This window comes from Pseudorca crassidens, chromosome 6, assembly GCF_039906515.1.
Source record: "Pseudorca crassidens isolate mPseCra1 chromosome 6, mPseCra1.hap1, whole genome shotgun sequence".
Lineage (NCBI taxonomy): Eukaryota > Metazoa > Chordata > Mammalia > Artiodactyla > Delphinidae > Pseudorca > Pseudorca crassidens.
The window spans coordinates 69,119,922-69,145,940 of NC_090301.1; the positions used below are offsets into that span (position 1 = coordinate 69,119,922).

Below are 26,019 nucleotides of genomic sequence, written 5' to 3' on the forward strand. Positions count from 1 at the left end.
TGGATTTCATCAAAATTAGTAACTTCAACTTTTCAAAGGACACTTTGAAAGGGAACAGGAAAATGATAGACTGGAAGAAAATATTCTCAATAGTTAGATCTAAAAAAGGACCTTTATTCAGCATATATCAAGAATTCTTACAACTCCGTAATAAGACAATTTAAAAATGAGCAAGATTTTAAACAGACATTTCACAAAACAAGATATATTAATGGCCAATAAATACATGAAAAGATGTTATTAGTCATCAGGGAAATGCAATTAAAACTCTGTGATGGTTAAAATAAGATAATACCAAATGTTGGAAAGGTTGAGGAACAACTGATATTCTCAAATATCGCTGGTGGGAATGTAAAAATCACACCATCTTTGGGAAATAGTTTGGCAGTTCCTTATAAAGTTAAACATACCACACAGATCAGCAGTCCTATTCCTAGATGTTTCAAAGGGAAACGAAAATATATGCCCACACAAAGACTTGTACACAAATGTTCATAGCAGTTTTATTCATAATAGCCAAAAACTAGAAGCAGTGAGATTTCATCAACAGAAGAGATAAATGGACTGGTAGAGCCATGTGATGCAAATCTACTCATCAATTAAAAAAAGAACAAACCACTGATAAATACAAAACAATGAATTTCAAAAACAATATGCTGAGCAAAAAGAAGTCAGACACAAATGAATATGTACATTATGATTCTATTTACATGAACTTCTAAGAAATGCTAACTAATCTGTGATGACATAAAGGAACTCAGTGGTTGTCTAGGGTCAACCTAGAAACCAGTGGGCAGACAGCCAAGGGACACAGAGGAATCTTTTGGGGATGTTGAAAATGTTCTATATCTTGATTGTGCTAACAGAGGTGTATACATTTGTCAACTAACTGAGCTATACATTTAAAACAGATTCATTTTGTTATATCTAAATTACACATCACTAAAATTTATTTCTTTAAGTTAAAATTTTTTTTAAGTTTGTGTACTGGATAGAAAAGCAAGTGTATTTGTTCTATCAGCATGTTTCAGCTATTACCCAGTGACCCTAAATTCATTAGTTTGGTGAGCATCTCAGATTTTGAGTGTGGTGTGCTGACGTTTTAAATTATACCTGTTTTATTTTTATAATACTGCAACGTAAAACAAACCATTCTGGTGAAGGAAGAATTTTCTATTAAGGAAAGCTAAACAAAATATTGAGTTGAAAGAAAGGCCTATATAGTCTGCCAACTTGCTTTTGAGTCATATTTTATGCCAGTCGATGGGCATTAACTAATAACGTATACAGAATATAATCATTTTGTGCTTCTCTCTGGCTTACAGACTTTAGCTCCGTTTGCTTCCTAAAAAATAGGAAAAAAAAAGTATGCCTTTATTATAATTTAAAAATCCATTAGCATAGAATTTCCTTAGAAAAATATACACTATTCATGTATTCAACTATGTACTTATAATCTAGATTTTTGCCATCCTGTCAATGAGTGGAAATATGTGTTTATGATCCAGACTAATGTTTGGTTCATTTTTATGGCAGTATGGAGTTAAAACCACAGTATTTATTAAAAACAAAATAAGAATGTTTTCCCTGACTCTTCTTTGCATAATTATGTGGTTTAAGTAAAATAACTAACACTGATTATGTGCCTTCTAATTAAATCAAGTGAAAATCTGTACTAACTAAACTATTTCCTGAGAACATGATAGGTACTTTGGACACCTAACAACAGGCATAAATATTTCCAACACTAAAATTAGGCAGAGTAGGATGTATTTCTCACATGAATCTCCTTGAATCGCAGAAATCCATTTCAGACAAGTATTGCTAACTCCCTTCTTAATCAACTATGCATTTACTCAAATTAGGCCCAGGTTTTGTTTTTCCGCCCCCCTGTGGAAGAGACTACCTAAACAGCTTTTCTACCTTAATGAGAATTACTGTCTTTCACAAATCCCAGTTCAGCCTCCCTATAGATCTCCCCAATTTTTATCCCTTTAAATAGATTAAAAATAAAGGGCTGCCTCTTTGTCTGGGACATTCTCTTACCTGGGACTTCTATGGTAAACAAGGACCATACTAACCAAGAGACAAAAATAAGATGGAAAAGAAAACAAATGACCAAGAAGATAAGTCATTTTAAAACACAGACTGACTCTGGCCAACATCTACTTTAAAAATGATGAAGTGTTTTATATAGGTAAGACGTGTATATAAGACGTGTTGGGGAAAAAAATACGTTGGTTGGATATTGTTGAAATAAACACTTCAAGGAGTTGTTGGGTTTTTTTCCCCACCTACTTGGTACCTTGCAGTTCCAGTGCCTTAAATGTGTGTTACCTCCTCTGTAAGTGTCTGACACATGTCCAAAGGTCAAGACATAGGGCTTGTATCATCATGTGACTTTCTGTACAGTATATAGTATTTTTCTTACGATTATTAGAAACTAAATACAAATTTAAAAAGAAAGACAAGATGCTTAAAAAGCTTATGTTAAATCATAAATATTTAGCCCTGGAAGCTTTAAAAAGGGCATTCTAAGTATTGAATGTTAGTTTTTTTCTTCCCATAGATGAAAGAACAAAGAGGTATTCTATTTTTCTCTTAAAAAAAAATAAAACTATATTCTCACAGTCTAAGCCAAAGATATCTGTTTCTCATATAGAAATACTGTAAAAATGAATTTTAATAGATTAAAAATTACATATAAATAAACATTATAAGGAAACTATGAGTTCCTTAAAACAATTTATTATTCCTTAGGAAATCCAAAATCTTCTGAATAATCTTAAAATTTATAGTAGGTTTATAATATTGCAAGGTTAGCTTTGAGGCTAAGGTGGAGTTGTCACAATTTAAAAATTATCATTTTTACTCCACTTCCAGAAAACAGATCTGTGTGGTAACCCCATGACATACCTTCTATTACATTACAAATGAAATGTTTATTTTAAACACATTTTATCTCTAGTCAATAGTCTAGGTTAGTTACAGGTTGATATTGTAAACAGTCTGAGTTTCTACTTGAATATATAGAGAATCCATGGGGAATTTGTATGTTTTTCCTCTCCAAATTTACCATCAAAATTATAAATTTTACAATAGTTTTGACTTGACTTCTTTGTTCCCCTAGGGCCAGTGGTAAACCCTCACAAACGGATTGAAATAATAAAAATCTACATATTTGAGATTCTGACAAGATATAATATCCCCAAGTGCAGTCGTTCCCCCATAACTTTGTTTTTTATCCAATCCAGCACTAATGTATGCAAGCATTTTTGGGAACGTATCAGCAATTATCCAAAGACTATACTCCGGAACTGCCAGGTACCACATGCAGATGCTGCGAGTAAAAGAGTTCATTCGCTTTCACCAAATCCCCAACCCTCTGAGGCAACGGCTTGAAGAATATTTCCAGCATGCATGGACTTACACCAATGGCATTGACATGAACATGGTACGTATTTCTGTTTTCCAAAACTGGAGCCCCTCAGGCGTTATAGCTACAGCCAAAATGGATAAGCCAGTCTCACCAGCTTTGAACCCCTTGCTTTTGTTTCCCTCTCTCGGATGTTTATTTTCTCCCCTGGAGATAGTCTTTCATTCTCAATTCATGGCATTGCATGGTGCTATATCTAGTTACACTGTGTGGCAAAGGCATTATAACATGATGCAAACTGATATAACTGTGTATTAGAGCTCCCACTTCTGGTTAGGGAGAGCATTGCTAAGTTGGGACTTGGGCTTTCACCACTTGGCTTAGCTGCCAAGCACCCCCAAAAATAGGTGGACCCATGTGCATTAAGACATTACAAGTAAACAATAATAACTATAATGCCCCCAAACAGAAATATTTTTTAAAAATAGGACATTTTGAGGATTTGTGGGAGAGGTTAAGGAGCTTAAGTATACCATAAACATTTTATAATAGGAAGTTTCATGTTTCTGTTAAGGACAATTTTTCTATATTTTAATCAATTAATATGTGCCCTTTTACTGTACCTGGTTTAATGCATCTTTCCTTTCAAGGGGGAAATATGGATTCCTTCATAATTCAAGCAAATTCAACATCAACAATCACTTTTCATAACCCTTCCCTCCTTTATCAGTGCTCAAAAATCAATACAACTAATAAGATTAATTGATCCAAAGAGCTTCTTTTATTATTAGGAGAATTGCATACATCTTTTTGACCTAGCTATTTGGCTATAGAGATTGATTACTAAAGATATATGATAAATACAAGCTATATAGCATATCATAGACCTATTAAAAAAAAATTAGAATTATAGTACCTTCCCATCTAGCTACTTCTCCATTGGGCAAGGATCCTGTTTCTAAAAATTCTTCAGAAAATGGAATCTTTAAAATTTAACGACATCAACAGCATGATACAATTTTTGCATAAGTGAGCCTATGCAATTTAGATTGACTTTATAAAATTTGATCAGCAATATCCTAACAAAAAAAGAAAAGGTTCAAAATTAGCAGTTAAGGTACAGAACGCATTGCAAATATTGCCCAGTTTGAAAGATATCTTTTTATATGATGTTTATCATAGCTGTGCATGATTTATTTGATGGAGAAGTAAGGTCATGCCATCATAAAATTTTTAATTTGAAGAGCTAATCAATCAGCACATTTCATACAAAGCCATAACTGAATCCCATGAGTTATTTCTGATTATCCCAAAGTTACTTGTGAAAATTCATTTGATAAATTGATCTCACCAAGGTAACACTTTAATCTCATAAGAAATTACCTACAAATTGGTCACTTTTATGTACTTCCATCCCTATTATTGTTTAATGAAGATATCAGCATTCAGAAACTATTGGGGATTCTCTAATGCTGGGTTGGCTGAAGCAGTGTCAAGAATTTTTAATCAAAACACATGTCGCTCAATTTTGTTGTTCCATACTGCCAGATTATTTCAATAACCGGAGTAAAACAATTATTTATTTTACTTCCCCTCTCCATATAACTCTAGTTTCGTGGCCATTTTTTTGTGTGATAAAGTCTATTTTGTGAAAACTATTTACCTTTCATTGTTTGACTCTATTACCTATGAATATGGTTTATATACCACTTGCCTATTTACAATGTACTTATGAAAGATTTATCTCTTTCCTGTCTGCTTCACACCTTAATACATGGAATCACAACACCCACCGGTAAGAACAGGAGGTATTTATATCCAATTTAATTCTCGTGTAAACTGTGGAGATCACCCTTGTTATCTGTCAGGTTTAGAGCTTGTTAAATGATTTCCAATGTTAGTTCTGATTTTTTTTGCATGATGTAGCAGAGGAAATACAAAGCAAGAAACTGGGAAAGATAACTTGGAAGAGGCCAAGTACAGAATAGAAATCCTTAACTTTAACAACAACTTGACCTCTAATAACGTTTATATAAAGTTTCCCCCTCCCCACAAAAAGTCACTGCCCCTTCCTTCACTCTGGTAAAGGTTATGGGTATACGGTTTGCATTAGATAACTGTCATAAAGAAAATGTCATTCTCTTTCATCATCCTCTATTTTCATGATGTAGGTGCTTTTCTTTCCTCTCATCTGCATGCCTGTCTCACATGATCCTGGAGTGTGTGAGCTCTAAACCATGTGCCACTAAGTCTTGCATGTGGTTTTGAGAGCTTGACTTTGCACGAACTTCTTGTTTGTTCACAGTGTCTACATTTCTCATCTTGTGACTGCAATGTGAGTAAAAAATCAAAGTGCAACATAACTCTGAAAACTCAGCAGATGGAAGATGCTTGCTAATTAAGAACAATGTGCAAAAGAAAGTTGATTAGAATAAAGCAACTGTACTCTTAGACTATTGAGAGGTTAAAAAAAAAATCTAAGTGGATTTTTTACCTCTAACAGCACATCGTTAAATCCCTGTCTTGTTAGTTTATTGTTAACTAAATTGTAATTTAATAACAATTTAAAGTGATTTAACTTTATGTATTGTGATACATAAAAGTACATCAAACTGTTGTATTTTACATCAGCATTCCATGTTATTTCATTTAAGAATAACCTTAAGCATAATTTCTCATGAAACATTTCAGGTCATTTTTGCTGTTTAACCATGTCCAAATGAAGTATAAGATGTTCAGTAACACTCTATTAATTGACCTAAAATTATTTTTCATAACCCAAAATATTTGATTCCTTGATAGATCACAAAACATAAGAAAGAATTGTAGCCATATTCCTTACTCCATAAGAAAGAATATGTACCCATATTTCTTATTCCCTGCATCTTTTGCTTTTCGTGAAACAGCTATTACCAGAATGTTCCAGAACCAAACGCATTCTGGGAACACTTATGGGCTTCCTTTCAGGTGAACCAAATGGTTCAGGTTGCAAAAGGAAAGGGGTCAGAATAATGAAGCTAGTGAAAGGAAGGTGTTCTTTTGCATATTATGTCAGGCTTAGGAGTAGTAAAAATTAGCTCAAAAATGTCCCTAGGTCAAGTCCGGAAAATCCTTTCCCTTCTGCAATACTTTCTCAGATTAGGACTGAAAGCATCTCAACGAATTTCTCCAAGTTAAAGCTTTCTTATAACCCAAACTGAAACTTTCAGACATTATCCAACAGTGATTTTAGTTACAACATTGCCAAACACAGAAAATCACCTTCCATGTCATTGTAGAATTGAGCCATGCACACAGAGGAGCATGGCTTGAATGAATAAAGGCACCAATAACCATGGTCTATCCATCATTCTGGATGGAGAGAAATAAATCACTTATGACAGAAACCACTGCATAATTTTAAGTTATATTTGCATGGAAGAAAAGCCTTTATGAACATTCAATGAAAAATGTTATTCCTTACCTAAAAATGCCTCCCTAGTAATGCCTGAATAATAGAAAAAAATACAGAATAAAAATTCAGAAGACCCAAGTACTAGTTCTCAACATGCCACTTTTCTTGGACAAGTCACTTAACCTCTCAGCAATTTCATTCAACATGTCATTTTCAAAAAGTTTTAAAGCGCCAAAACTGCATTTGCTAAATGTGTAAAACAATTATCATGGGAGTTTTTCTGCTTGAGGATGTAGAGTCTAATCTGCCTGCTGCCTACTCTCTTGTTCCCTCTGAGTCTCCTTCATGGAACATTTTATTCTGCTTCGAATATTATTCAAAAACCGCAGAACTAAGTGAGTGGTAGAACTGTGGAAGGCAGAGAACCCAAGGGGATCATTTCAGGTAAAGACAAGGACAGGAATAGAGGCACATATTTGTGACATCCAGGGCAGAATTAAGGCAGGTAATCCAGAAACAATTTTGTTTAATTTATTTTAGGAAGAAAGGGGAACAATTGAGTATTTTTTTAGTCTGGGACGTTAATGGAGAAAAATTTGGGAAACAGTTGTAGAAAGGAGTTGGAATAAGAACCTAGAAAGAGAAATAAATTCTTCAGCAAGGCAGATTGGTGAGGTTTCCTTAAAGATAAGCAGGGGAGAAAAGAAAAATGGTGATGGCATTGGTTTTGAGGAATAAAGGGGAAGACCCAATGGTACTTGTACTACATGGTCCAGTCTCCTTGATCAAGCAGAGACTAAATGAATTCCTCAGAAAGGAGAAGGTGTAGGATAGGAGAAGAGTTGAACAAGGGAGAATTTTTAGAGATTTCAATCAAGAGTCAACCTAGTCGGCTAAAATTGCTTAGAATCCCAGTAGGACTCTGAGTGACAAAACATACACTTATCATGGACCCAACAAGCAAAGCCAATCGAAATGGAAAGGAAAGTAATGAAGAATGACATATTGTTTAATAGAAATTCCTACTTCATAAGGCTGATGTTATTTCTAAGGAGCATTTTAATAACAGTCTGATTTCATTTCCTTCCATGACTCTTTTCCTGCTCCTCTGTTATCTGCTAACTCTGACTACTGACCATAACTACTACTACTAACTGCTTACTACTACTACTACTACTACTAACTACTATCTATTTAACTAGTAACTACTAATATTAACCTGCATCTACAATCTAACTCTACTCCATCAAAAATTTTGTTGCATCCATTCTCTATACTGATTTAAATAACTTCATCTGTGCCAGACCTTCACATTCAAATACACTCCACTCATGTCCTGTTTTGATACACCATAGTGAAATGTAATTTCAAGCTCTTTCAGTATGTCCAATTAAGCAACTCAAATAAAATAATCCTTGTGACATTAAACCCCATAGGAAAGCAAAATTTATAAAATAGCATGGCTTGTCTCTACCATAATATTTTTATCCCCCTTTACCTTTTTCTAATGACCCTTATATACTGAAGTTGATAAATACAATAAAAAACCTTTGACTAGTTCATCATAGAGCTAAAATAAAATGACTACAAATATGATGCCCTTCACGTCTGACCACCCCTCCAATGGGGACCCTGTTTTCAAGAAGTCTTCAGAAAATAAAATCACTCATGTTTAAAGATATAAACAGCATAATACAATTTTTGCATAGGTAAGCCTACAATTTAGATTGATATTTTTTATTTGACCAGTAATAGTTTAACAAAAAAGCATCGGTTCAAAATTAGCAGTCAAGGTACAGAAAGCTTTACAAATATTGCCTAATTTGAAAGACGTACGCTTCTTCTTACACTTAGGTCCAAATGGCCTAACAAGTAAATCCACCCATTTAAAAAGGGAGCATGGAGATTGGCAAAAACCTGCATTTAAAAGATAATGACCCCGAGGATTGGTGACATCTTTTAGTTTTCTGTAACGAAATACTTAGTTACTACTTAGGAGTGGAATTAAAGTAATGCTGTTTACAATGCACCTTAAAAGATGTTTTCATCTCCATGCTGATTAGTTGATAGGAATTGCCTGGCTCTGTAAAAACTGGATAGGTAGTAAAATTTTGCACTCACAAGAAATCTACTATTAACACACATACTTACCAACTGTAGCCAGTACCTGAACCACAGGTGCTTAAGAAAGGGCAAGTCACATGTCCTTCCTATTTTTCCCCAAGGCTATTTATCCTAAAGTCTCAAAAATGCCACAGAACACAACAAATACCATCTGGAGCCCCCTGACATGAACAATATCAAGCTTAAGACAAGCATCTGGTATTTTCAGGTTACAAATTGTATATGCTCAATCATGTTTCACAAATGATGATGGTCACTTCAGCCTGGTCTCCAACCATCAACAAGAAAGACTTATTTACATCTGACACCGTGCTGTTTTAATGCAAAGCAAGTTCATCAACAGTGGGATCTGATCTTTAGCCATTTCTGAGTCAAGAAAAATAATGACAGCATGGTCTGGGGCTTTACACATGAAAAAGAGTCATTGCAGAAATACCATGCTGAGGTGATGAACACACTTCCATGCTTCAGTGTCTCCATTTGTTAATAATGTTCCTCTCACAGTAGTAGGATGGTGGAAATAATATCTCAAGTTGTTTTTCAACTTTTAAAAATTATGGTACTATTCAAACAGGACTTGAGTGCAATTTCTTATGCTGAAGAGTGTGATGTGTTGCCAAATACTTTCTTTGGAGTAGTAGAAGCACAGGAGTAATTCAAGCTCAATTCAGTTTAGGATCAGTTAATACTCAACACAGGTTTAGCCAATAACAAAAAATAGAGACATCAAAGTTCACTTTAAAAATATTCTTTGGAAATATGAATTTAAGTCCATTAAATTAAAATATTAGAGGAACTCAGCACTTATCAAACCTAATAAAATCAAACCATTCACAATTTCTCCCAAAATAAAAGTCCAATATTTACTTTATTTTTTTTTTTTTTTAACATCTTTATTGGAGTATAATTGCTTTACAATGGTGTGTTAGTTTCTGCTTTATAACAAAGTGAATCAGTTATACATATACATATGTTCCCATATCTCTTCCCTCTTGCGTCTCCCTCCCTCCAACCCTCCCTATCCCACCCCTCTAGTTAGTCAAACCAACGAGCTGATCTCCCTGTGCTATGCGGCTGCTTCCCACTAGCTATCTATTTTACGTTTGGTAGTGTATATATGTCCATGCCACTCTCTCATTTCGTCCCAGCTTACCCTTCCCCCTCCCCATATCCTCAAGTCCATTCTTTAGTAGGTCTGTGTCTTTATTACTGTCTTGCTCCTAGGTTCTTCATGACCTTTTTTTTTTTTTTTCCCCCCTTAGAGTCCACATATATGTGTTAGCATACAGTATTTCTTTTTCTCTTTCTGATTTACTTCACTCTGTATGACACACTCTAGGTCCATCGACCTCACTACAAATAACTCAATTTTGTTTCTTTTATGGCTGAGTAATATTCCATTGTATATATGTGCCACATCTTCTTTACCCATTCATCTGATGATGGACACTTAGGTTTTTTCCATCTCCGGCCTATTGTAAATAGAGCTGCAATGAACATTTTGGTACATGACTCTTTCTGAATTATGGTTTTCTTAGGGTATATGCCCAGTAGTGGGATTGTTGGGTCCTATGGTAGTTCTATATTTAGTTTTTTAAGAAACCTCCATACTGTTCTCCATAGTGGCTGTATCAATTTACATTCCCACCAACAGTGCAAGAGGGTTCCCTTTTCTCCACACCCTCTCCAGCATTTTTTGTTTCTAGATATTTTGATGATGCCCATTCTGACCAGTGTGAGATGATATCTAATTGTAGTGGTGATTTGCATTTCTCTAATGATTAATGATGTTGCAGATTCTTTCATATATTTGTTGGCAATCTGTATATCTTCTTTGGAGAAATGTCTATTTAGGTCTATTTATTGGATTGGGTTGTTTGTTTTTCTGACATTGAACTGCATGAGCTGCTTGTAAATTTTGTATCCATTCAGCCAATCTGTGTCTTTTGGTGGGAGCATTTAGTCCATTTACATTTAAGGTAATTATCGATATGTGTGTTCCCATTCCCATTTTCTTAATTGTTTTGGGTTTGTTATTGTAGGTCTTTTCCTTCTTTTGTGTTTCTTGCCTAGAGAAGTTCCTTTAGCAGTTGTTGTAGAGCTGGTTTGGTGGTGCTGAACTCTCTCAGCTTTTGCTTGTCTCTAAAGGTTTTAATTTCTCCATCAAATCTGAATGAGATCCTTGCTGGGTAGAGTAATCTTGGTTGCAGGTTTTTCTCCTTCAACACTTTCAATATGTCCTGCCACTCCCTTCTGGCTTGCAGAGTTTCTGCTGAAAGATCAGCTGTTAACCTTATGGGGATTCCCTTGTGTGTTATTTGTTGTTTTTCCCTTGCTGCTTTTAATATGTTTTCTTTGTATTTAATTTTTGACAGTTTGATTAATATGTGTCTTGGCGTATTTCTCCTTGGATTTATCCTGTATGGGACTCTCTGTGCTTCCTGGACTTGATTAACTATTTCCTTTCCCATATTAGGGAAGTTTTCAGCTATAATCTCTTCAAATATTTTCTCAGTCCCTTTCTTTTTCTCTTCTTCTTCTGGAACCCCTATAATTCGAATGTTGGTACGTTTAATGTTGTCCCAGAGGTCTCTGAGACTGTCCTCAGTTCTTTTCATTCTTTTTTCTTTATTCTGCTCTGCAGTAGTTATTTCCACTATTTTATCTTCCAGGTCACTTATCCGTTCTTCTGCCTCAGTTATTCTGCTATTGATCCCATCTAGAGTACTTTTAATTTCATTTATTGTGTTGTTCATCGTTGCTTGTTTCATCTTTAGTTCTTCTAGGTCCTTGTTAACTGATTCTTGCATTTTGTCCATTCTATTGTCCATTCTATCTCCAAGATTTCGGATCAACCTTACTATCATTATTCTGAATTCTTTTTCAGGTAGACTGCCTATTTCCTCTTCATTTGTTAGGTCTGATGGGTTTTTATCTTGCTCCTTCATCTGCGGTGTGTTTTTCTGTCTTTTCATTTTGCTTATCTTACTGTGTTTGGGGTCTCCTTTTTTGCAGGCTGAAGGTTCGTAGTTCCTGTTGTTTTTTGTGTCTGTCCCCAGTGGCTAAGGTTGGTTCAGTGGGTTGTGTAGGCTTCCTGGTGGAGGGTACTAGTGCCTGTGTTCTGGTGGATGAGGCTAGATCTTGTCTTTCTGGTGTGCAGGTCCACGTCTGGTGGTGTGTTTTGGGGTGTCTGTAGACTTATTATGATTTTGGGCCGCCTCTCTGCTAATGGGTGGGGTTGTGTTCCTGTCTTGCTAGTTGTTTGGCATAGGATGTCCAGCACTGTAGCTTGCTGGTCGTTGAGTGAAGCTGGGTGCTGGCGTTGAGATGGAGATCTCTCGGAAATTTTTGCTGTTTGATATTATGTGCAGCTGGGAGGTCTCTTGTGGATCAGTGTCCTGAAGTTGGCTCTCCCACCTCAGAGGCACAGCACTGACTCCTGGCTGCAGCCCCAAGAGCCTTTCATCCACCGGGCTCCTTAATTTGGGATGATTGGTTGTCTATTCAGGTATTCCACAGATGCAGGGTATATCAAGTTGATTGTGGAGCTTTAATCCGCTGCTTCTGAGGCTGCTGGGAGAGATTTCCCTTTCTCTTCTTTGTTCTCACAGCTCCCAGGGGCTCAGCTTTGGATTTAGCCCCGCCTGTGCGTGTAGGTCGCCGGAGGGCGTCTGTTCTTTGCTCAGACAGGACGGGGTTAAAGGAGCCGCTGATTCGGAGGCTCTGGCTCACTCAGGCCCGGGGGTAGGGAGGGGCACGGAGTGTGGGGTGGGCCTGCGGCTGCAGAGGCCGGCCAGACGTTGCAGCCTGAGGCGCGGCTGTGCGTTCTCCCGGGGGAGTTGTCCCTGGATCCCGGGACCCCGGCAGTGGCGGGCTGCACAGGCTCCCCGGAAGGGCGCGTGGCCAGTGACCTGTGTTCGCACACAGGCCTCCCGGTGGCGGCAGCAGCGGCCCTAGCCGCTCTGGGCGGCCCTAGCCACGTCCGTCTCTGGGCTCCGCACCCCTAGCCGCGGCTCGCGCCCGTCCCTGGAGCTCTCTCAAGCAGCGTTCTTAATCCCCTCTCCTCGTGCACCAGGAAACAAAGAGGGACGTAAAAGTCTCTTGCCTCTTCGGCAGTTCCAGACTTCTCCCCGGACTCTCTCCCGGCCAGCCGCGGTGCACCAACGCCCCGCAGGCTGTGTTCACGCCGCCAACCTCAGTCCTCTCCCGGCGCTCCGACAAAAGCCGGAGCCTCAGCTCCCAGTCCCGCCCGCCCCGGCGGGCAAGCAGACAAGCCTCTCGGCTGGCAAGTTCCGGTCGGCCCGATCCTCTGCGCTGGAATCTGTCCGCTTTGCCCTCCGCACCCCTGTTGCTGTGCTCTCCTCCGCGGCTCCCAAGCTCCCCCACTCCGCCTCCCGAAGTCTCCACCCGCGAAGGGGCTTCCTAGTGTGTGGACACTTTTCCTCCTTCACAGCTCTCTCCCGCTGGTGCAGGACCCGTCCCTATCCTTTTGTCTCTGTTTAGTTTTTTCTTTTGCCCTACCCAGGTACGTGGGGGGTTTCTTGCCTTTTGGGAGGTCTGAGGTCTTCTGCCAGCGTTCAGTAGATGCTCTGTAGGAGTTGTTCCACGCGTAGATGTATTTCTGGTGTATCTGTGGGGAGGAACGTGATCTCCGCGTCTTACTCTTCCGCCATCTTCCCGGAAGTCCAATATTTACTTTAGTTAAAGAATTTTCTGAGACATTACCAATAGCCTGAGGATTTATATTGAAAATGGATATGTAAAGTTCCACCCAATATACCAGATATTTTAAATCATTTTTTAAAGGTGAAAATAAGCACAAGTAGTTCATCTAATCCAATTGGTTATATAGGCTTAAGGCATCAGACTCAGGAAAAGTACATATATTTTAATTGTTTTTCTTGGTTTAGACATATTGCTATCCATGGAGTTGAATGTGGATGGAAAAAAATATATAATCATGCCTCTTTCGTGCCAGATATTCCTAAAGAACCTATTTTAGTTTGCATCTTGGGCTCCTATTAGTCAAGTGGGCTACCCCCAGCAGAACTCTACACTCATCTTAGGGACTATCTGATAAGAATCTTCCTCACTTGGGGTCCAGCACCTCATATAGTGCATTTTAATGCTCTGGAGCGATGCTAAATCATTTACATATGTGCTGTAGATAATTTTTCCCACTCTACTGGTCATCTCCTTAGATCAGAGTGCTCTACAATACACACGAAACTGAAACAAATCAGTAGTTAGAAACACCTACCATAGTGGGAGGGAAAACCAAAGACTCAGTCCACACAGGTGTAATTATTGTACTTGAATCATAGAGGTCCATGTCGAGCCATTATCTAGTTTTGACTGTGAGTCACAATATGTGGACGCTGGGAAAATCGGGCCTTAGTAGTGTTTTCTAAGATGGGAGCTTTGGCCCAGATTCTAACTCGGATTTTACCTGCATTATCTATGAGCTGTGCTTAATATTTAACAGTAGGTAACACCAGCAATGAGGTCAGAGCATTATAATAAAGAGTAGTTAATCAAGATGTTCTTTTCTATGAATTACTCATAACATTTTTGCATAGTTTTTGGTTACTTTTTTCTTCTCATTTTTTAAAATAATTAATTAATTAATTTACTTGTTTATTTTTGGCTGCATTGGGTCTTCGTTGCTGCGCGCGGGCTTTCTCTAGTTGTGGCGAGCGCGGGCTTCTCATTGTGGAGGCTTCTCTTGTTGCGGAGCACAGGCTCTACGCGCACGGGCTTCAGTAGTTGTGGCACGCAGGCTCAGTAGTTGTGGCTTGCGGGCTTTAGAGCGCAAGCTCAGTAGTTGTGGCGCACGGGCTTAGTTGCTCCTCGGCATGTGGGATCTTCCCGGACCAGGGATCGAACCCGTGTCCCCTGCATTGGCAGGCGGGTTCTCAACCACTGAGCCACCAGGGAAGCCCTTCTTCTCATTTTTTAAGAACTCTTTATAATTTATAGACAAAGAGTTCATTGACACTTTATCTGTCATCTATATTGCAATTTGTTCCTAATCTCTTTTCAATATGCTGGTTTTGTTTAGGGTATCTTTTGAATTGTAAAGTTTTTTTGTTTTTTAATATCATCCAATTAGTCAACTTTTCTTGTACAGTTCAGAGATCCTGTCCTGTTTTACAAAGGTCTCACTAAACCTATGGATTGTACAAGTAGTTTCCTAGGTTTTAAGTTTTGTTATATGATTTGGAAGAAAATTCTGAATATGTTTGAAATGTAGTTCTGTAAATTTTCTTCACATGAATAGAAGATAGTACTTTTTCTGTTGATTTTAAATACCACCTGATTTACACATTAAATTATTAGGTATAATTGGAATACATATTTTTACTCCCAAATTGGCTCTATTTGTCCATTCCTGTGGCAATATAATAAAGATTTATACTTAGTGGCTTTATACCATACTTCAATTTCTGACAAGATAGGTCAACTCTTACTAATCTTGTTTTTCTTATTTTGGGGGGCATTTGAGAGTATTTATTCTTCCATATAAAATATATGACTATTTTAACTCGTTTACAACAAACTCCATGTTGGGCTTTTGAGACAACCCAAAGTTCAGGTTGTCAAATCTGGCACACAAAAATCAGAACTTGTAACCAATATTAAAGTTTACTAATAATTTCAAGAATATATGTAATCATAAGGCATAAGCAAAGCATAGAGATCCTTCTTTGCATATTAGTATGTGTTCTGTCTCAGATTTAACATGGGAGGTCCCTAAACTGTGTATGCAATGACATAACACTTAAGCAGAATGTAACATTTTTGGTCATTAAACATTCACATTTTATAGTCTGGAAGTTACATAGCTTACATGACATTTTCCAGAAAGTCATATCCTATAGGTCTATTGATGACATTAAAACAAATCTGCTTTTGAAAGAACATTAGCCTAACAGTTATTAATAAAGTAAAATAACAATAATAGTAAAATTAATATGAGCTATAATTTAAAGACTCCAAGATCTTAAGAAGAAGATACCAAGTGCTTTGCAAGCCTTCAGATCAGTTTATTCCAGTACAAGCTGCCTTGGAAATTTATTTCTTATGAGTGAGGAATGAACACAGGGATTCACTTTAATGGGAAATTGTTGGTGGATGAGTGGATGGTTGTGACTGAATACTTCCCAACTTCTGTATCATCTGTGAAGAAACAGTAGAGAAAAGTCTAGTTCTGGGTAGAAGATAGATAAAAGGCAGCTCATTCTTTAAAGTTGGGCAGCAGGATCTTTATCACACCTACTTCTACCTGAACAGGTTATTAACACCATTCACAGCCAGGTCATGCTGTATTTCCCTGTCGGTAGTATATGTTAAAACCAGACAACATTTCTTTTGCAAAACTTCTATGCAACATTACTTTTAGTTAATCTAACATACACTGAATTTTGTCACAGCTTGTTCACTATCCTAATCAAACACAGGATTTAAGTAATGTGAAATGAAATGATCTAAGGTGAAGGTAAAAAAAACACCAAAATCTACTGATGAAAGTTTTGTTTATCATAAGCAATTTAAACTAGACACGTCCTGCCAAAAACACTCCATAGATAGGAGCTGCCCCACACCCTTAGTGTGCTTGCCAGGAGCAGGTCACTAATCTTTGTCATTAGCTGGTCACTTTTCTTTCCCGGTATTCCTCAGCAAGGATAGAGAATGGACTGTATTCCTGTTGCTAACACTTTCCTTTCTATGAATTTTATATTAATTTTTACATAATTTTGAAATTTCAATATTAAATTCTCATCTTTGCCCCACGTTAAAATCATCTGAAATATGTTAAACAAATTTTAGTGCTTCAGACCCACCCTACAACAATTAAACCAGAATTGCTTATAGCTAAGTCAGAGCATCAGTATTTTTATATTTCTATTCTAACATGTAGCCAGGATTGAGAGCCACTGATTTAGATCCTAAAAAATTACATCTCCTTCAACAAGATTTTATAATGTTCTTAGAAATTCTTACCTTTGTTATTAAATTTATTCTTAAATTTATATAGCTTAGTCAAACAAATGAAATATATTACACATTTCCATTTTTACCTGCTTATAAATAATATATAAACTATTTATCTTCCTTATAGCCACCTTAACAAATTATTTGCCTCATTCTTTTTTTGTTTGTTCGATTAACTCTTGGATGTTCTAGGTATGCAATTATATCAGCAACAAAAAGAGATAAATTCATTCTCTTTTTTAAAAAATACTATTTATTTTCTTTATTAGTTCATTAGATTCTCCAAAATAATTTTGAATAGTAATAGCTGACTTTATGAAAATAGCTTCACCATTAACACTAATACTTTAAAAATCTCCTTGCATTCCTCAAATAAATCCTACTTGGTCATAGATTTTTTTGATACTTTGTTGAGTTTATCAGCTAGTAAATTATTTAGAATTTTGCAACTATTTTATAGTGATATTGATCTATAATTATAAGCTCTTTTTTATTATTTAAATCCACTTTATTGTTATTTACTTTTCCCTTTTTCTTAACATCTTTATTGGAGTATAATTTCTTTACAGTGGTGTGTTAGTTTCTGCTTTATAACAAAGTGAATCAGCTATACGTATACATATATCCCCATATCCCCTCCTTCTTGTGTCTGCCTCCCACACTCCCTATCCCACCCCTCTAGGTGGTCACAAAGCACCGAGCTGATCACCCTGTGCTATGCGGCTGCTTCCCACTAGCTATCTGTTTTACATTTGGTAGTGTGTATATGTCCATGCCACTCTCTCACTTTGTCCGAACTTACCCTTCCCCGTCCTTGTGTCCTCAAGTCCATTCTCTACATCTGTGTCCTTATTCCTGCCCCTAGGTTCTTCAGAACCTTTTTCTTTTTTTAATTCCATATATATGTGTTAGCATATGGTATTTGTTTTTCTCTTTCTGACTTACTTCACTCTGTATGACAGACTCTAAGTCCTTCCACCTCACTACAAATAGCTCAATTTCGTTTCTTTTTATGGCTGAGTAATAGTCCATTGTATATATGTGCCACATCTTCTTTATCCATTCATCTGTCGATGGACACTTAGGTTGCTTCCATGTCCTGGCTATTGTAAATAGTGCTACAATGAACATGTGGTACATGACTCTTTTTGAATTATGGTTTTCTCAGGGTATATGCCCAGTAGTAGGATTGCTGGGTCGTATTAGATGTACTTCTGATGTATTTGTGGGGAGGAAGGTGATCTCCACGTCTTACTCTTCTGCCATCTTGAAAGTCTCCCTATACGCTCTTTAAATGTTAGAAAGAAATCATCTGTTAAGCCATGTGGTCCTGGTGGTTTTAATGGTAGTTCTTTAATCACTAACTCTACTACAGTAATTATTTATTACATTTCTTTCTTAGTCAATATTGGTGATTCATATTTTGTGAAAAATTCATCCATTTCATCTAGGTTTTCAAAGTTGTTACAATATTGCTTGTAGGATTCTCTTTTAATTCATTTATTCAGTCTTTTCTGTATAAGTAGGTACATCTGCCTTATCATTGCTAAATTTGTATATTTTTGTTCTTTCCTGTAGCAGGCCTTTGAAAGGTTCATTGATTTCACTGGATCTTTTTCAAGGAATTAGCCTTTGGATTAATTTATTCTTGCTACTATTCTTTTCATTTTCAGAATTTGCCTTCATTACCCTCTTTTTTATTTCTTTGTATTGTCCTATTATTCTTAACAGTTGTTTTAAGGTTTTTTATTGTTTGAGTCTTTCCTTCTGTAATATCTAAGACATTAAGACTATATATTTTCCTTTCAATGCAAGTTTTTCTGTGGTTCCATGGGTTTTGACATGAAATGTTCTCCTTCTGTTGCTTTGTAAATTATTTCTTTTTGGATCCAAAGGTTATCATAGAGTGTGGTTCTTAATTTTCACATACTTCTGATTTTTTTAGTCGCATTTTAATAATTTTTTTTCTTGTTTTTTGGATTACAGTCAGAGTTAAGGGACTGTATAAACTTTTCTACTATTATAAATATTTAAGCACTCACATGTAGTGCAAAAATTATCTATGGTTGCATTTGTTTAAAATGACTCACCTTTATAAAGGTTTTCCAAAACATTTAGCTTTATTTTCGTGGGGATGGGGCAACCCTGCTCTCTTTCTTTACACGTACTTATTTCATTCTTTTTTGTGTAGTACGATTGAATTACATAATTTCTTGAACAAGTACAGCTGACATAAATAGGTTTCAGAACATACACTGCTGGTTTGTAACTCAACTGGTAGAAGTAGAAACGTGTAGGGACACAACAATACGTAACATTCAGAGCGTTGGGTAACGAGAATCAACATAGTTTACAGAAGCGGAATCTAATAGGTGGAGGAAGAGAACTTCTACTATTTTGAGAGCTTCTGCTATTTTGCAAAAGTTATATAATTGCTGATACAACCATCAGTTTCCTTAGAAAGCAATTGAATTGCTGTCTAGCCTTAATCTTTCTGAGGAACAAATTCCCTAACTGGTACAAAAAGAAAATGGCATTTATGCTACATTTTTATTCTTTCTTACTTACTGATAAACCAATAAATAAAATGAGTGGGAAACATTTTGTATTTCACCATACTAGTAGCAGCTTTTGAAATCCAATCTGATGAACAGCTATGGCAAGTCACAATAGTTGGAAGAATCCTGGAGTAAGTTTGGAGTCTTAATTCTTCCACAAATAAAATCCCTTAATGCACTTATACTTCAGCTTTCACATGAAAAATGGGGAAATCACCATTCTATATTCCTTATATAAAGTTGATAAATCAAAAGAAGATTTGATTTTAAAATATTATACATGAGAAATTTTTTCTGAAATATAAAACTAGATCCAAGTTCAAAATGGTATATCAAGTGTGAAGTGGTACTTAAATCACTCTTTTCATCACCTGGCAGATTGCACCTCCCTTTTCCTTACTTTGTAAGCAAGCTCAGATCATCTATAATCAATCCACTTGTAAAAAAGTATTTGCAAAAATGTCCATTCATCCACTGTGGTTAAATTCTGTCCATCCCCTCCTTCATTCCCTCTCTCAAGTAATTGGGCAGTTGAGGGGAAGGTCCTCAAATTGCTTCTCAGGATGCTGATCCCTCCTGTTACCTTTAGAAACCCTAGTGAGTTCCAAGGTTTTCCCCTGAGGCCGTATTTCAGAAATCCTAACGCATCCTTTTAAGTCAGGTTTTTGCTGATTTAGCAGAAGGCTCCAGAGTTGGAGTAGCAAGAATATGTATGCAAAAGTAATAAATCCCCTCTGCCTGCACATCCTCACCCACACTCCAACTCATCCTAGGCCCCGACTGTGTCCTTCCGAAAGCAAAGGAACATCTCATAGTTATGCTGTTAACTGGGGATGGGAACTGCAGGAGAGGGGAGGGGAAGATGCAGGAGGGAGGACTCTGTTTCATTTTTCAAGGAACCTTTACTTGCACCAGAACTTGTTCAGGATTTATGACATTGTTTTCCATGTCTGTGTGCAGTAAGATTTTGTTCTGCTCATATGTTTTTTTCCTAAATGATGTAACCATATGATATATGTTGAAAAGTTGCATGTAGAAAATTAGTTAATTTTCCCAAGACTTATAAAAGCCCTTAGTCATGGATTCTACAGTGCCCTGCTTTGCCAGCAATCTGGCCAGGTACGATGGCCCTATGCAATAAAATAATAAGCCGCATGAAAGTAAAATAAGAAAGTAGATGAAAAAGCAATTTGAGCTTCAGACTAGAGCTATATATATTTATATGTTTAAAACTACTAAAAGAATCTACCTACCTTGATTAGTGGTTAAATGTGTAATTGCCGAGGAAATATGAAAAATATCTGCTTCTTATCACTTAATGATAAACCATAATCATAGAAATAATATAATCTGGGATGACCTCAAAATTATGGAATCCATTAAAGAAGAATATTAACTTCTAGAAACAACAAAAAGCAAGGTTTAACTTCTAGAAACAACAAAAAGCAATATTAACTTCTAGAAACAACAAAAAGCACTTTTAAGTGCTAAAGATTTATCAAGCCTAGAGTGCTCACATAGCAAGCAATAATTCTATTAGAATCAAAAATGCTATAAAATATTAAGGTTGTACTCTAGGGCAGAAATTTAAGATTTGATATATTTCTTGCATAATCTACTTAATAATCATGCTTGAGGTTTAGTGTTTCATAAGGAACATTAATTTGTGTTTTGATTAATTTTAATTTGTCAAGATTTACATGTATTTAATGACCCAATGAATTTCCCCAGAATATTTCCTAATGTCAGTTATCACAGTTACCAAAGCTGTTTCTATGATTAATTTGCTATTTAGGGGAACCATTTGCCACACTCAGATTGTCTTTCTCAATGTGCCCTTTTTAGCGTCTCTTTAGGAATGTCCTTCTCCGCAGCTGTGCTAAGTGAAACAAACCAGAAACCATTCATTTCACCATGGTCAACTTCCCAATACTATCTAGATAAGGGGCATCTATTAAAGAATATATTTTGATTTTTTTCAAAAGCAAATACAAAACTTCAAAACACTATGGAAGAGGGTGTTTTTTTTGGTAAAAACTCAATTGTTGATGCTCTTCCAACATAACCTAGAAAGTGTACATACCACCAAAAGAGAGTGTTTTGTGATCCAGGCTAAGAAACAGCAAACACTGAATCTGGTATCTTAAATTTGAGGAAGGAATAATAGGGTTTGATAGATGTTTTCTATGGCATAGTTATTTCTATTTTTGCTCTCTCTTTGTATAATTTCTTCAGTTTTACTTTGATTTAATACTTCTGTCTTGTTTTGTGGTTGTTGGGTGCTTCTTGTTTGAATGTCCCTAAACTTTGGGCTCTCTAATGCTAACTTATGGGATTGATTTCTTTTAATAATCACAGAAAACACTCCATACTCACTTAAAAGAACAAATGTCTCATTTGTCTTACATAATTTGAGAGTTCCACAGAGTTTTGTCTACCTAAATTCAAGTAAAGGGAAGTTAATCTTACATTTATAAAATATTCAAGTGACTTTATATCATAATTAAGATATGGAATTTTTATCAGCCTTGAAAAAAATGTTCTGGAACTTTCAGGAACTTTAGAAAAGTGAAATTACAGCTTTTTACTCACCTTAAATTAACTGTTCCCTTGAGGGTTCCTTTCAACAACAATTAGTATTGTAAATGTGCATTATAGATGTCCAGATTTGGCTGAAAATGTGGGAAATTCTGATTAACACTATAATTTTTTTTAATCTGAGCATTTAGAGGCTTGAGGACCAGGGATATTTTCAGAACATGTTTTATTCATTGCTATGCTCTCATGCTAAGCATACTGCTCGGTATACAGTAGATACTTAATAAATATTTGCTAAAAGAATGAGGACTGCTTTTCCAAGCTGCAGGCCATGAAACTAATTCTGGGTGATGCTCCTTAGTCTTTGAAAACAGGCTAACTCCATAAAACAATGGCTCCAGATGCACAGTGAAAGGTGCTAAGTACCCTCACAGCAGCTCCAGAGCTTGACAAACTAGAAGGTTGTATAGAGGGTAGCAACATGACTATAATAATCATTAAACCAGCTTGTGTCCTGGTTTGTACTTGTGTACTTGGCATAGATAGTCTTTTAGCCAGATCTGCTAGGCCTGGTAAAATGCCACTATCTGAGTGCTGAATGAGGAAGTTCCAAGTTAGGTAATTTAGCAGAGGAACCAAACCTGACAAAAAAAGGATTATCCATTGGAAGCAAGAAAGGTAAAATGGCTGGGCCCAATGGAAAGGGGTGCCTTGGATAAATACCCACTTAAACTTACCCTTTCTACCCACTCTTTTCAATCTTCTTCTACCTCTGTTCCAATACAGCTCCCTCTCTTATAACTCCCACTTTAAAATCCCTTTACTTAGGCATAGCCAGATTCCGATGCTGCTAACTTATTTTAGACATCCAAACCTCTGGGCTAGGAAGAGATTCCATTATTAAATCTTAACTTCTATTGAGTTTTACCTGAATGATCTATGTAACTCACTTAAGAAAATTAAGAAAGTCAGTTAAGGGCTAACACAGGAGAATTACTTAATCAAGTCCTTCATGCTAAGATCTGTGTATCTTCCCCCCATGCAAACAAAGTCCTCTCCATGGAACTCTATGGTACCTCCTATTAGAGGTCATTCTCTCCAGTGATTGCCACTCCTAATAGGTTGAGTGTTAGGGGCTGACAACATATAGTAAAGACCCTTGAGAATGATGTTGAAAAACTTTCTCAAGCACTCTTAAGGTTTTGTGGATGATTCTAAGAATATTGGAATTCCAAGAACATATTTGTACATTGATTTAGTAACTGACCACTCTCAAAAAGGATTTAAGACAATTCACAGTGAAAACCTAAGTGAAAGTAAACCAAAATATTTAACACAAGTCAGAAACAGGAAACAAAAGTTAGAGAGATGAAAGGAAAAAGAATTCTTAAACTCTCTTGAGGCAATGGAACACAAAATTTAGTGGTGAATTTCCTACTCACCAAAGAGACCAACGAAAAGAACACATTGGGCATGTATCTCTCAATTTCTAGCAAAGAGAATGCAACAGTTCTTTAGGAACAATAAATATGTGTGAGAAAAAAAAAAAGCAGAAAAAGCTAGAAGTACACTTTTCACTGAACATCTACAATGCACAGGATGATTTACATTCATTATGACATTTAATTGTGGGCACAACCCTGTGAGGTAGATATTATTTTTACAATAAAGGAAACTGAATCTCAAGAAAATTTAATTGACTTGACAAAAGTCACAGCTAGTAAGGGATGGAACTAGGACTTCAGCTCATGCCTATCTGATTCCATAGCTCATATCGCACCCAGAGAAGTGAAAAACCCCTACCTCTATTTCATCATCTCATCTGCATCTTCCAATTCAAAGCATGCATACACACACACACACACACACACGCACATGTGCACAATTTTTCCTTCTGTAACCAGGCTATATTCAGAAAGTATAATTGAGAAACTTCAGGAAAATGACAGAAATAACAGCTGTAAGCTCAGTATTCTCATTCCAACTACTATAACGGTAGCAATATCTCCATTTATGTGAAATATAAAATGCCTTTATAGATAAACCCTAAGAGAAAAATAGGCATATCTGTTACTTGGGCTAATGTTCTTTATGTTTTTATCTGTATGGGGACATCTGAGAGTTACACTGAGACCACAATAGTGGGCTTCAGGCAGGAAAAGTAAATCATATGCAGAGAAGCCAGTGAACTGGGGTTTGTTCCTAACATAGCACCTCCAAATAAAGTGGCCCCATTTCAGAAGACAGTGTCCACACCTAGCTTAACTCTAGTCTAGCATCACGTGCCAAAGAATTGAATGTGATTAGTTTAGACAGGTAGAAGGACCAGCAAACTAGAGGGTTGCTTCCATGAGAGGAGCTGGGTTGTTTGTGATCCCAGCAAAGCGTGGGAAAAGAGTCTCCAACTCCAAAGGCAGAAATGGGCAAAGACAAGTCATCATTCTGGAGAGGTCTCCAGTCTAAGCAGGCAATCGGACCGGTGTCCAGTCATGGAGGTGAAGCCTGAAGGTTACAGTTAAGGGGAGAGGTTTCAGAGGAGTGCCTAGGAACTCAGACAGAGGAGAGCTCCTTTTTTGGGAGTCTGAGCCAGCTAATACAGGAACTTTAAGGTAAAAGTCTGAGTTTCTGTGGCTGATTGGAGCTGGATGAGCAGGGTCCTACAATCAACACACTATTTATTGGTAACTTACGACGAATTCCAATATTGCAAAGGCTCTTATTCTCTGGCAAAGAAACACAGATGGATCAAGTGACTTGCACAAGCATCAGCCTGTGGCAAATTCATGACCAGAATTTATATTCTGTGGCTTTTCTTCTTAAACACCCTTGACCCATTTCTGTGGGTGACCCTACAATGAAGGAAATAAGACTGGAAACAGTGGCTGTCATGTTTCAGGTCTCTCATTGATCCTTTTGTATCTCATCACAATCAGTCTGACCAATTGCATCACACAGTGGTCCTGCAGACACAGGATCCCTGTAGTTACTTTAATCTTTAACATAGTAAAAATTGTGAGTTAACTCAAATATGATCTAATTTGAAGTTTCTCTACGGGCCACATGCATTTGAATTATCTGCACAAATAATTTATTATTACTTTTAGCTATAGTGGACAGCAATAAGAAGGTTGACCCAAAAAGGTAGGAAATCCTAAAATTACATTTTTAGGCACTATATAAGGCCTTCTCCCTCTACTCCAAAGAATATTTAAATGGATTCATTTTTACTGACAGAAGAGAGTCAACCTGAGAATTAAAATTTCTATATGCCACCCAAAATAGCTAAGACACATACAGAAGAGTTGAGTATCCTTGACCCATTGTATACTGGACATTTTTTTTAATAACATAAAATTTTATTCAATTTAAATTGAGTAGCACTCATCACAAGCTATTGTTTAATCTTTTTTTACAAGTTTTAATTTAGTCACTGAATAGGTTGTCAAAACAGTAGAGCTGTTAGGAGGTTTATGTATGCATCGTAACTTCTGGCACAATTTCCATTTCTGAAAACTGAACTACAGTTTTAAAGTACGTTTGCTGTTCTGCTTCCCTTTCTCTATTTTCAGTGCTTATCAAAATATTTAGTACTAATAATGTGCATATGAAACATAAATATTCCAAGTATTGTTAGCTAAGGTCTAACAGTATGGTATATGACACTTTCTGGTATATGACACAAATACCGTGGCTATTTCAGGATCATTATTTTTCCTAATTATAACGAAGATGTGTACCAGAGATAGTAGTCCAAATTGACTTGAGATTCCTTCTAAAGGTTGTCTTTCTAGTTGTACCACCTTTCATTAGTTATGTATTATTAATCGTCACATTGCATTATATCTGTGCACAGTATGGTGCTACATAACAATGCAGGAAATGAGAAGCAGTGTGAAACGTTGTAGGCATTACATTTTAATGAGACAGCATTTGTGTTGCGTCTGAATGCCTGCAGTTAATTCAGAGAACAAGTATTTGAGTTAAAATTCTGACATGTTCAGCAAAGCAAGTATTCATTAAGGCAGGCGAGGTAG

At 36.6% G+C, this 26,019-nt stretch overlaps 1 protein-coding gene across 2 annotated transcripts in view; it reads left to right on the forward strand.

Moving 5' to 3' along the window:
• KCNH7 (potassium voltage-gated channel subfamily H member 7) overlaps nt 1-26,019 on the forward strand; it is a 449,578-nt gene that overhangs the window by 394,633 nt on the left and 28,926 nt on the right. For both annotated transcript variants that reach the window (XM_067741723.1, XM_067741724.1), the window contains exon 9: nt 3,255-3,454. In XM_067741723.1, coding sequence (XP_067597824.1) covers nt 3,255-3,454 — 200 coding nt within the window. The remainder of the gene's footprint in view (nt 1-3,254; nt 3,455-26,019) is intronic.